At 40.1% G+C, this 13,614-nt stretch overlaps 1 protein-coding gene across 2 annotated transcripts in view; it reads right to left on the bottom strand.

Moving 5' to 3' along the window:
* ZNF800 (zinc finger protein 800) overlaps positions 1–13,614 on the bottom strand; it is a 59,657-nt gene that overhangs the window by 17,424 nt on the left and 28,619 nt on the right. Inside the window, exon 6 of one of the 2 annotated variants that reach the window (XM_062204379.1) lies at positions 10,761–12,481. The exons of the other annotated variant lie outside the window; for it this stretch is intronic. Coding sequence (XP_062060363.1) covers position 12,481 — 1 coding nt within the window. The 3' untranslated portion in view covers positions 10,761–12,480. Of the gene's footprint in view, positions 1–10,760; positions 12,482–13,614 lie in introns of those variants that run through there. 2 annotated transcript variants of the gene reach the window in all.

The raw sequence follows: 13,614 nt of genomic DNA, 5'->3' as shown, positions 1-13,614 counted from the left end.
TCAAGTGACGAACATGCAGTAATGCTGATGTCTTCCAGGAAGACAGTTCTGACAACACATGGAAGGCAGATTAGAAAAGACGGCAGTTAAGAGCCTACTGCAATAGTGAAGGCGACAGATAAGAGTCCAAACTAAACAACTAAAGGTAGAAATGGCTAGCAGGAACCAAATGTGAAAAACCCTCAAAGGCAAGACAGATAGACATTGGTGATTGACTGGGAAAAAAGTGCAAGAGGAAGAAGTCAAGGAATTTGCCAGGATTCTAATTAGCTTAGGTAACTGGGAAGGTAGGCATGAGAACACATAAGGAAGGAGTAAGGCTAAAACGAAAAGGTAAGTCTGGCTTATTGAAAAGAAGGTGAGTGGCATTTCACAGAATATGACAGGCATGGGGCCAGCACTGTGGCATAATGCATTAAGGTGCCGCCTGTAACACCAGCATCCCATATGGGTGCTGGTTCAAGTCCTGGTTGCTCCACTTCTGATCCAGCTCCCTTCAAATGTGCCAGGGAAAGCAGCAGAAGATGACCCATGTCTTTGGGCCACTGCACCCACGTCGAAGACCCAGATGAAACGCCTGAGACCTGGTTTTGGCCTGGCCCAGCTCTGGCTATTGTGGCCATCTGGGGAGTCAATCAGCAGATGGAAGATATCCCTCTCTTGCTTTCTTCCTCTTTCATAGAAATAAAAAATAAATCTTTAAAAAAGAGAATATGATAGATATGAATTAAACAGAGGTAAATCTTTGGAAAAAATTAACCAAAAACCACCAAATGCACATCCACACAGTGTGTGATTAATTATGGATTAATACAGTCAACACAGTGCTCCTATGAGCTTGAACTTGTCTGCTAGGGTGGCAAAAAGGCAGGCAACATGAGCCATAAGCTAACAGAAATGAAGACAAATTCACAGGTTAAAAAAAAACTATTAAAATTAGAAAATGGAGGATGGACAAAGTAAAAGCAAAGAGACTGTGGACTACTGACGAGCCTGAAATGGCCAGCGCCACAGCTCACTTGGCTAATCCTCCGCTTGCGGAGCCAGCACCCTGGGTTCTAGTCCCAGTTGAGGCACTGGATCCTGTCCTGGTTGCTCCTCTTCCAGTCCAGTTCTCTGCTGTGGCCTGGGATGGCAGTGGAGGGTGGTCCAAGTACTTGGGCCCTGCACTCGCATGGGAGACCAGGAGGAAGCACCTGGTTCCTGGCTTCGGATTGGCGCAGCAAGCTGGCCTTAGCGGCCATTTCGGGGGTGAACCAATGAAAAAGGAAAACCTTTCTCTCTCTGTCGCTCTAACTCTGCCTGTCAAAAAAAAAAAGCCTGAAAATACTTCATGTGATGTTCCTAACCTCTTCCTTTCTTTCACTCAATATTCTATTAGCACTTGTCATGTGCCATGTTCACCACATTGGTGACACAAAGCACAGACAGAATTCTTGCTTATAAACTCAAAATAAGCTCATGTACTCAGCTCCTGATGTTCACCAAAAAAAAGCAAGCAAGCTGCCTAAGTTTTGCTACTCAAAACTACATATTGGCGTTGGCATCTGGCCTACTGGCCTAAACAGTGGTTACGACACTCACTAGTTAAGACATCCACATCCTACATTGACTGCCTTCATTTGATAACCCAGCTCTGGCTCCCAGCTCCAGCTTCCTATTGATGCAGACCCTGGAAGCACTAATGGCTTTAGTAGCTGGGTCCCTGTGAACCAGTGGATGAGAGAGCTCTCTGTTTCTCTACCTCTTGATAAAAAATATCTTTTTCAAAACTACACATTGTTCAATAAGACATTTATCATGGTGACGCAAAAGAATATCTATCTAAAGGTCAGCAAATTCTGGACAAATTAATAAAATGGCATCAAACTCCAGCATAAATTAAAAGTCCATAAAATAATGATATGCTCTAACTTAATAAACTGCTGTGGACCTGGATTTATCACAGATGTTACATCTGACGTTTCATTAAACGGCTGAATTAATGCCAACAAAAAGGCAACGGACATCAAATGGCAAGACAAGATAACCAGAAACTATGTACCAGAAAGTATATCAACAGTAAAGTGATACCAATTTTAGTGATCTCCACAACAGGGATGATTATTGAGGTCTTACTTGAACCAGGCATTAAAGTAGGTTAAGCTGGCGCTGTGGCTCACTGGGCTAATCCTCTGCCTGCGGCGCTGGTTTTCGGGTTCTAGTCCCAGCTGGGGCGCCGGTTCTATCCCGGTTGCTTCTCTTCCAGTCCATCTCTCTGCTGTGGCCCGGAAAGGCAGTGGAGGATGGCCCAGGTGCTTGGGCCCTGTACCCACATGGAAGACCAGGAGGAAGCACCTGGCTCCTGGCTTCGGATCAGTGCAGCGTGCTGGCCGTGGCGGCCATTTGGGGGGTGAACCAACGGAAGAAAGACCTTTCTTTCTCTCTCTCTTTCTCTCTCTCTCTCACTGTCTAACTCTGCCTGTCAAAAAAATAAATAAATAAAGTAGGTTAAGTACAATATTACTTTCTGTATTATTTTAGACAAGGAAATTGAAGCTTAGAATGACTGAGTAACTTGCCCAAACTATATAGCTAGTAAATAAGGGAGTCAGGACTTGAACTTAGATCTGCGTAACCCTTAAAAATCTACACTCTACCCACCCCAACAGGATGGAGAGATGCCAGGCACACGACGAACACCTGATAATGTCTGTCATTGAAGGAATAAATAACAACATGTATCTGTAAGAGAGCTACTGCAGAACAAGCCAAAATGTGGAAGACACATAGGAAGGAACGAATGACACTTTATGAGTGTTTTAAATCACCAGCTCGAACTGGGCAGCATAACTGTGGGTGTCCAGAAAGCAGCAATCAACAGAATGGTCCAGTATGCTGCTACAGGAAGTGTAACATGTCTTTCTGTGTTAAGACTTCAGGCTATCTATGCGTCTACAAACGCAAAGACTGCAGATGATCACCGAAAGATACTTCCTATATGTTCTGAGGAAAGGTTTCTTGACACTGAATTAGCCTAGCAGTCAAGACCACAGGTTGCCTTTACCTTTAACAAGGAAGAAAACCAGAAAGCTTATTACATGCTAGCACTGTACTCTTAAAACACTCCATGTTTTATGCCACTGACTCTGCCGCCACGGCCACAAATGACAGCAGCAGAGAGCACCTGCTCCCCCAGCAGCAGTCAATGTATATAGACTGGCCGGCGACCTATGAAGAGACTGGCACGGGGGATTTGTCCAACAGGCAGTGTGCCTAACTGAACCAATCAGATCTACTCTTAGAAGAATCTGGACTCAAGCTACATGGAGGAAAGAGAAGGCAGGCAGCAGAAATTATAAGGCAGTTACAACCACACTGACAAAATACTCATAGACAGCGAGGTAACTGGTTACAACAAAACAGGGCTGGCTTTAGGCAAAGCATTTAACTCTGCTTGAGATGCTTGCATCCCTCACGGGAGTGCCTGAGTTCAAGTCCCAGCTCCACTCCCAATGCCAGCTTCCTGTTAATGAGCACCCTAGGAGGAAGCAGGTGATTTCTCAAGTACTTGGGTCCCTGCCACACACTTCAGGGACCCAGAACTGCATTTCTGGCTCTTGGCTTCAGTCTGGACCAGTCCCAGATGTTGCAGTGATTTGGGGAACGAACCAGCAAATGGAAGAAGGTCTGTCTGCCTCTCAAAAAAAAAAAAAAAAAAAAAAAACAAAAGAGGAAAAGGGCTAATAACAGCAAAGAAGCAGAATATCTCCTAAGAGAGCAACACCAGATCAGCAGAGTTACACTGATTTTTTTTTTCTAGTTTCCCTAACACCTACCAGAAATCCACAAGGCAAAGTTATACAAATACTTCTGATTCCCATAAGACTGGCCATATAATCCCCAGAGAAAGCTTTCTAATACTCCTCTCCTTACTACCTACATACCAAGTAAAATTCTGTGCATGCAAAGAAAAAAAATTTAAAAGCAAGCGTGACACGGTATTTTCTGACATAGGTGGGTGATCTGCACTCACACAACTGCAATTAGAGGACATTAACAAGAGGGTCCGCACTGTGTAACCCACTTCCCTCTTCAAGCATCTGTAGTTTGGGCCTTACCTAGCCCTACTCAACTGATCAGGGGTGGGGAATCTTTTTACTGCCAGGGGCCATTTGCATATTTAGAACATCAGCCTGCTAACAGATTTATTAAATTTCAGGTCCCACCTACGGTTGCCTTGGCAGGGCCTTTACAGAAGGTCTACAGCCCTCACCCCCTTCACACACACACACACACACACATACCCCCGCTGGTTCTGGAGAGAAGGGCCTTCACAGTCTCCTACAGCTTCACAATTAACAAACCACCACAACTGTGCATTTAAGAAATTTTTAAAAAGAGATCCAGGGAAGTGACAGGAAACAAAACAATTTCTCTTAACAGTTTCCTGCCCTTATGTTTATGTAAACCTGTGTATTAATTTCGTGGCAAGTAAGTGAATCCACTCTTAGAATCACAATAAAGGATACAAGACTAGTCAAGATGGACAGGCAAAGAAAGGCGAACTTGGAAAATTACTAAGATTTTTTTGAGGATCTAAGTCTTAAAACTAATTCATGAGTGTTACTAGATGTGTTTGCTCTACCAAGCCCATGAGTCTATCCTATCTTCTCAAAGCCTGATCAAAGGGAGGAAGAAAGCTGAAACATCTACAAACACCCAACACCTTGCATCCCAAGGAACTCGGCAAGTACCTAACCAGAAAAAAAAGCACAAATACGACAAAGCCACTCTCCTGCAGAAGCTTATAAAAAACTACCCTATTGTCTTTTTTCCAAACTTTATGTCCAAAATTAAATACACAAAAATTCCTTTCCTAAAAGTCCTCTTTCCCTCATAATTCAACCACTTACACACAGTGTGTTCCTAGTGCTTCCCTATTTTTCTTCTTAGAAGAAACATACTTCTTGGTTTTTCTTCCCATTCAAAATAAAAGCTACCAGTCACAACCACCAAGTACTTTGGGGTTCAGGCCTGCCAAGACACCTATCGACCCAAGAAGAGCTTTTGCACAGCTGAAAAAGCAGCTCTGATGAAAAGCCACAGTCCCACTTCTCAGAACCGATTTATTTTCAGGATAATTCCAGAGATCGAAGAGATTGGATTTGAATCCAATTTTCAAAATCTGAATTGTGATGAGCTATATGCAGGTAAGGTTCATACTGGTGTAATAATTTCTCACCTGAATATAACATCACTTTCACACTTTGTTACCAGATCACACAGAGTAGGTAGAACACCCAAGTAAGATGCCAAGCCACTACTACTCAAAACATCCAAAATGGGGTGTTTATTTTGGTTTGCCTATTTTTTTCAACCAGGTCCTCCTATTACTTAACTACTACAATGTTTCATGTGCCAGGAACATGCTCCAGATATCTGACACAAGCATTTGAGTATCAGAACCATTTAGGCACACAACAAGTTGTAGGAACCCCATCACTTGAACTGAAATTCAAGACGTAAGCGTTCATCTGAGAGGCTGATGCTGTGGTGTAGTAGATAAAGCCTGGCACCAGCATCCCCCGTGGGCACCAGTGGAAGTCCCAGCTGCTCCACTTCCCATTCAGTTCCTGGTTAATCTACCTGAGAAAACAATGGAAGATGGCCAAGTGCTTGGGGACCTGCACCCACCTGGGAGACCTGGAAGTTCTCCTGGCTCATGGCTTCAGATTGGCCCACTGACTGGGGATTGAACCAGTGGATGGAAGATCTCTGTCTAACTCTGCCTTTCACATAAATAAATAAATCTTATTTAAAAAAAAAAAAAAAAGGGTTCATCCAAATTTAGGGGCCAGGGTTTCCCAGTTTTTAGTTCCTGAAAACTAAAATTTCTAGGATCAAAAGCAACATCAACAGCAGCCAGTTGCTTGGGCAAACTCTATCAGAGATAATAGTACTGGGACTTAGCTGAAATTTGGAACACTGCCACCAGACCACCACTGGCAGAACATTGATGAGTGCCGCTTCTTCTTATCTCCCCATGACACATTCACCGAAGAAACTCCTGACTCAGCTGAATTATATTCTCTTTAACAAGCTCTCCTAACTGAATCTTTTCTTTCAAAAAGTACTACATGTCTACAGGTTTTGTTTTATAAAAATTTTTCAGCAATGTTTCTAAATTAATACTTGCTCTGTGTTAGTGTCTGATCAGTAACATCTGCATGACAGGACACATGCTAATGAGAATTCTGACAGATGGGTTGTTCTGGAAAGGAACCACCAAAATCAAGACTGGCTACGAAGGTGTGCAGAGCTACCTAATGCCTTTCTAATCAAAATGAGAAGCTCACAAACAAGAAGCAGCTACTACTATCTGACTGGAAGAGAACTGCAGCAAATAATATAGTTGGTTGTCTTCACTGTTCCAATGTATAGAAAAGCAACAGGTAGAATCTGATGTGTAGCAATGACATTCTTTTTAATGCACAACTTTTGTCTAAATTTATGTTTAATCAGGAATAACAAAATTCCACATTTGTAAATGCTCTCTAAGTCACTTACAGTAACAATATTTACTGTACCACACCAGGCACTCTTGTAAGTGTTTCACATAGAGTTTTCATCTGAGCCTCAGAACAAGCCTACGAAGTGAGAAATCTCATAGCTGAGGTAACTAAGCACAGAATGTTTTTAATTCGCACAAGGTCATATAGGAAATAATTTGTGGAACCAAAAACTTCACCAACTGACTGGGCTCCAGATGATTACATACAAGCTGCCAATAAGGTAATGCAGTGAATATGTAAATGTAACATTACACTAAGGGCACAGAGTGTTGTCAGATCTAGGATCAAGTGTCTTAACTATTATGTGACGCTGAGTAAATCACAGACTTCAATTCCTGTTCAATAAAACAGGGTTAATGAAGAAACAGGTCTGACTTCATAGGGCTGCCAGTAGGGTTAGGAGCACGTAAACACAGTGCACTCAGCATACAGCAATCGCAATTCCATAAATGTTCATGATTAGCTATTACTAAGAATTTTCAATATTTCAAAAAACTCTCATCCTGATACTGGTAGTATTTTGTAAAATAAATAGGACTTCCCAATGAGAAAGTTTATAAAATTAGGATGCAAAGTCCCTAAGTAAATGATACCACTATTTTGAGAAGGAAAGGCTACTACCTGCTTTGAAACCATTATCAAACATTGCTTTAGAGTACCTGGGTATACATAAAAATGTTCAAGGCACTGTACAAAATTATCAAGACACAGTCTCTGACCGTAAAGATACACAATCACATATACTAATTCTGCTGAGTGGGCACAAGCAGCAAAACATCCAACTCTGCGCTTTTCCCCAACTATACACAGCTGTAGTCTTTAAGCTCCCCTTGGCTTGTGGTGTTACACTGGAGAAAGCACATAGAGGAAGAAGCCTGAGAACAGTGAACCTCCCAAGTCCAGTGCAGAGAGTTAAAGATTCTGGCAGAAATGAGCTGCATTTTCCACACTATTACCCTTCCTAGTAATAGTTACAGCTATCTTGGTACTAATCTGTTAATCAGGCCACGAGAAGACTGGAAGCTCATAGGAAAATGATACAGAAACAGACTATAGGGGCTGGTGTTGTGATGCAGCAAGCTAAGCTCTGGCTTGCGATGCCAGCATACCTTATCAGAGTACTGGTTCCAGTCCTGGCTGTCCACTTTAGATTCAGCTCTCTGCTAACGTGCCTAGGAAAGCAGCAGGTGATGGCCCAACTTGGACCCCTGCCACCACATGGGTGACTGGGTTGTAGTTCTGGGATCCTGGCTTTGGCCTGAACCAGAACTGGCTGTTGCAGCCATATGGGGAAGTGAACTAGCGAATGGAAAGATCTCTGTTACTCCGCCTTTCAAATCAAAGACAAGAGAAATTCAAGTGAGAAATGAAAAAAGCCAAAATGATTTTATGTATGGGAAACCTGTTTTCATTTTGCATTCTACTATATGGCTACTGCCTTAGAAACAACAGAGCTGGTCCTAACATTGCTGATCCTTGCTGCTTTTCAGCCCCAAAGATACTTTTAGCTCTCAAAGTCAGAGGGAGGGGAAAAGCAGGTGTTTCACTTAGTATTTAAGACGCCCACATCCCGTATCAGAGCTCCTGAGTCTGACTGCTGTCTTGGGCTTCTGACTCCAGCTTCCCACCAATACAGACTCTGGGGAGGAGTGCAGGGAAGGGCAGCAGTGACAGATCAAGTAACTGGGTCCCTGCCACCCACGTGGATTGTATTCCCAGCTCCTGCCTCTGGCCTCAGCCCTGCTCTAGCCATTACAGGCATTTGGGGAGTGACAAAGCAGGTGGGAGTACAGTCTCTCTTTCTCTGTTTGTGTCTCTCTAATAAATAATAATTTTTAAAAGTCAGAGAGAAAGGAGAGAGTAAGAGTACAGAAGGATCTTGTTTAAAGCACAGCCAATACCACAATGCATGTATCTTACAGCTAGGCTTCAGATCAACTGGGAACACCATAGCTAATCCATAACCTCGGTAGTCTGTGGATTTCACCAGAAAAGCAACTTTCAAAACTCCAAACTAAGGATCTAGAAAATGGCCAGGGGTCACGGCAGAGAACTCAGAAGCCTAACTTCCAAAATGTTAGAAACTTTCCTATCTCATTTTCAGGGGTCAAGCTATGTCAAGAGATAACTGCAACTTTACAACTAGGAAGGTCACCCACTTGTCATACACTGTTTCCACACATATTTGCCAGAATGAGCATGGGGAAATTCCTCTTTCTCCCATAGCAAACTACAAAATTCCCTGCCACTGCATCCATAGTTTCTTTAAAGCAAACTGAGTAAAGAGCCTATCAGCCATTAAGCAATATAACATATTCCTGTAACATGGGAAGGTACTTTTCAACAATAAGTGCAATCCTTGTCAACCAAAAACATAGCTCATATACACAAAACCAGGCTAAGATTAAGGGTGGGTAATTTATATATTTTTCAAGGGTTTTCTTCATAGCAAGGGGGAAAAAAGCAGCAGCAACAAAAAGTTGTATATTCAAGAAACATCTTGTTCATAAATGAACACCTGCCCAGTGTCAGTTGTACTTCTTCCACGTCACTATCCAACTTACAAAGTGGAACCACAAGCTACACCTATTACTGCTTCTCATCTCCTACCACATTTACAAATGGAAAGTACCATTAGAAAGAAGGATGAACTGAACTCTACAGGAAAATTTAATTGAACAAATACCAACAAATGTAAATGTAATTTATAGCTGGAGATAAATCTTAATATAAAATAAGCCATTTATCTGCTTATTATTCATTACAACAAAAAGTCTCATAAACATGTTTATATAGCCTATGTGTAAAAAGGCTTGACACAAACTTCTTAGGCATTTTCTCAAGTCTCTGAAATGACAGAGCTCAAGAGTCAAAATCATCTAAAAGTAAAAATGGGGTGGGGGAGGTGACGCTGTGGTACAGTAGGCTAGGCCTCCACCTGCAGTGTTGGCATCCCATGCTGGGCACTGGTTTATGGCCTCGCTGTTCCTCTTCCAATCCAGCTCTCTGCTTATGGCTCGGAAAGCAGTGGAAGATGGCCCAAGTGCTTGGGCCCTTGCACCAACATGGATGGATGGAATGCCTTGCGTCTGGCTTCTGATCAGCTCAACTCTGGCAGTCACGGCCAAATGGGGAGTGAACCAGCAGGTAGAAGGCCTTTCTTGCTGTCTCTCCCTCTCTGTCTATAACTATACCTCTCAAATACATAAATAAAATCTTTAAAAAGTAAAATAAAGTAAAAATGAAGACCAGAAAGGAAGAGGAACTAAAAATAGTTTCTAGTCACTTCTTGTTTGGTCTACCTTTCTAAGCTATTCCCATTTTCTCACGTTAGCCTCTTTCACATCTGCCATAAGCCATGAATTTGGTTATCAAGATAAAACGTTCCGGCCAGCACCGCGGCTCACTAGGCTAATCCTCCACCTGCGGCGCTGGCACACCGGGTTCTAGTCCCGGTTGGAGCACCGGTTCTGTCCCGGTTGCTCCTCTTCCAGTCCAGCTCTCTGCTGTGGCCCGGGAGTGCAGTGGAGGATGGCCCAGGTCCTTGAACCCTACACCCACATGGGAGACCAGGAGGAAGCACCTGGCTTCGGATCGGCGCAACGCACCGGCTGTGACAGCCACTTGGGGGGTGAACCAACAGAAAAAGGAAGATCTTTCTGTCTTTCTCTGACTCTGCCTGTCAAAAAAAAAAAAGATAAAACGTTCCCAGTATCTCTAGGCCTTTCTAATTTAAGCAAGTCCTGATGCTGTGCTATTTTTTCTATATGATCCAGATGAAATCTTTTGACAGACTGTGGAACTCTTTTTTTCCCCTTCGATAGTCTGCAATTATTACAGAGGAGATATACTGAGAAATGGTCCTGGAGAAACAGGCGACTAGAGTAAGGGAAGTCCAGCAAGTGTGTCTCCCTCTTCCAACATCAGTGTATTTTTCTTTCTCCCCTACAGTATTTACCAAGTAAAGCAAAGAGGGAAAGGCTGACATACAGAAGAGAAAATGTAGCAAACAGTCACTCCCAAGTTTTTTAGAAATCCTCTTATCTTTTCATTGGTTACAAGTACTGAAGTCTGGAAAAAAAATCTTTGGAATATGTCTTGTGTGCAGGAATGCATAAAAGATAACACCTTGCAAAAGTCAAACATACAGGTTTAATAATGTGCAACTAATGAAGATGGTTTATAAGTGAAATACCACCTACACATTTAGTTCCCTAAATATATTATACTATTAGTCATTATAGTTAGACCTATAAGCACAAATCTTCCATATGTGGAAAAGTAAATCTGTTTTTAAATTAAGGAGAAATTATTATTCTATTACTTAAAAATAAAACTGTCAGGATATAATTCAAGTGTAGCTGCTCACAGTCACTGAGTAAGTTTAAATTCGATAATAAAACATTTAAGTTTCAACCAATGCACCTTTTTTTGAAGCACATTTAGCTGAAATAACTTCGAGTCTGGTTTATTTCCATCACATTTTTCCAACATTTTTCCAACAAAAGCATGTACATTCAATATAGAACATTTCCAGCAACAATAACAGTCTCTCTAGTTTCCTTTCACAGTATATTTTAGTGCAAAGCACTGGGAAGGGTAAATGTTTTTTAAGCTATCAAAGCATTTTATTATGACCTTGTAGGATCTTCAACATTTTAAAATTTTATACAAAAATTATATAGGTGGACAGGGTCCCTTCTAAGTACAAGTGTGAACCTATATAAAAACATGGTATATTTCTGCTGTTCCTTTTAAAATTATAATCTGACACAAATTACTAAAAAATAAAATATTCCCTAAAAAGTACAAAATATTAATGCACAAAAACCTGCCCAAAATTTCATATAGATAGATGTACTTCTGTTTTTCCTAAAATCTTGATTACAAAAATGGCCAAGAATTCATTATTTTCAAAATTTTAGTCGGAATCAAATATTACCTAAAGTAGTCACTTCTGATCTTTCTTGAAAGAGAAAAATCAGGGTTTTTACCCTCATTTTCCTTTTCTAGCAGTATTTAAAGAAATAAACTAGTCTCATTAGAAGTGGTTATACATGGATTGTCTGCATCCACAAAACATCAGTAGGTTATTTACTACTTTCATGTTAACATTAGTAAATGTGTGTGGTCGTTTTTTAAAAAAAAAAATAGAAACTGAAAAATAAAGTTGCATCTATCATTAAAGTGCTTTGTATAAAATTTCAGGAAAAACTGGGGAATGTTTAATTTTCATAAAAACCTCAGATGGTTATAAATGAAAAAAACCTAATGATCCATTCATGAAAATGAACTAGAATTTTCCTGCAGTAACTATTTTAGAAAGACTATTCAAACACTTAAGTGCTAAAGAACAAGTTAGAAATAAAAAGATATAAAAATAATTACAAATATTTATTTGACTAAATATTTATAATATGTTGATACTAATTTGTCTTTTGTTTCTATCATATACTCACTAAAAGATCATATATATATGTACAATCCAGATGAAACTTGTGCCAAATAAAGTGAACCCAAACTAAAATCATTAAGATGTGAAGTCTTTTTGTCAATTAAAAACTGGTAGTTTCTTCAGGGTGTTGACCATTTTAATCATCAAACTGTTTGGAAAACAAAACGTACAACGTATCTGTAGAAACTGCAGACCAAATGCACAAGGTCAAGGTGGCTAGCGGATGGACTGTGATGACGACAAGTAATGTCGCAGCTACTGGAAAGTGCTGGGATAGGCACTGCCTCACAAACAAGTGGTTAGATGGTTATTATTTTAGTCAGAAAACAGCAGTTACAGTTGAAAACTTATGAGAATGTTTTTCTTTTTTTCCTCATAGTACCATGTGAAGATGTTTAGTGGTTCTAACACCAATTTAAAGTCTTTCCACAAAAATGAACTCCAAACCTTTTCGTACATCACTTGAAGTTATCTGAGGAGAAATGGGAATAAATGAACACTTTTGAGTTTACCAATAAAACCTTGCTTTTAAAATTATACAACAGTAAATGACTTCCTAAAGGATGGTTTTATGTTGAGTTTTCCTCACACACATACAAAAATGTGTGTGACAATTAAATCACAACACTTAACCTACTCAACACTCAAACTAAGTAATTTGCTTTAGAACCTGAAACTAATTAATACTCATTAACTACATTAAATGCCTTAATACAAGGGACACAAGTACTGAAGGTAAATTTTTGAAATATATGCTTTCAAAAACAAGTTCAGGGAGTCTACTTCTTATTTTATATTGCATTTTAAAAGTCCACATTTGTTCCAAAACTTTCTAAAAATATTTTTCTGCCTTCCAAATGGGTATTTTCCTTTTCTTGCAACATACAACCACCAAAAAATTTTTTTTCTCTACTTAAATAATAACTATGTTGAAATGATCACTGAACAGTTTATTAAACAGAACAAAAAATAACTGGATCTAATAATTAATTTTCCCATAGAGCAAAACTGAAAAACAGCAACACACACTCCCAAGAAAAAGGGGGGGAAAAACACCCAAGCTTTTGCTTTGCCACCTTCCCCTTTTGCTTGCAAGCACTATGTTTAAAGCAAATAATAAATGCTAATCCTTCTAAAGTCAATTTGGGGATTTTTTCTGAGTGCACCACTTTATTCAGCTGTCACAGAAATTAATTTTTACAATTGCAGTGCCTCAAAATATTATTTTCCTATAATTATTGCCTTCACAAATTCATCCTAATATATTCAACTTTCCTACAATGCATAAATTAGTAGACTAAGTCAATGAATCAAATTAAACCCATGCAAAGTTAGTTAAACAGAAGACTTCTATTGTAAACATAAGCCAATATAAAATGTATGTACTTTAGAACATTAATAGGAAAGCACTGACCCTGTGCCATCTACCTACAACTACATTGCATTGTCCTATGGAAGATATGGAGGTTAAATTTTGTTCCCAAGCCACTGGAATAAAGGTCACTGAAGAGGTAAATGCAATACGCACATTACTCTTGCAGTTCCCCTTGCCATGAGATATATGGAAGCAAGTACGTGTTAAAATGGAACCAGCTATAAATTATG

The sequence above is a fragment of the Lepus europaeus genome, chromosome 1, assembly GCF_033115175.1.
Source record: "Lepus europaeus isolate LE1 chromosome 1, mLepTim1.pri, whole genome shotgun sequence".
Lineage (NCBI taxonomy): Eukaryota > Metazoa > Chordata > Mammalia > Lagomorpha > Leporidae > Lepus > Lepus europaeus.
This window is presented reverse-complemented; position numbering and strand designations above follow the sequence as displayed.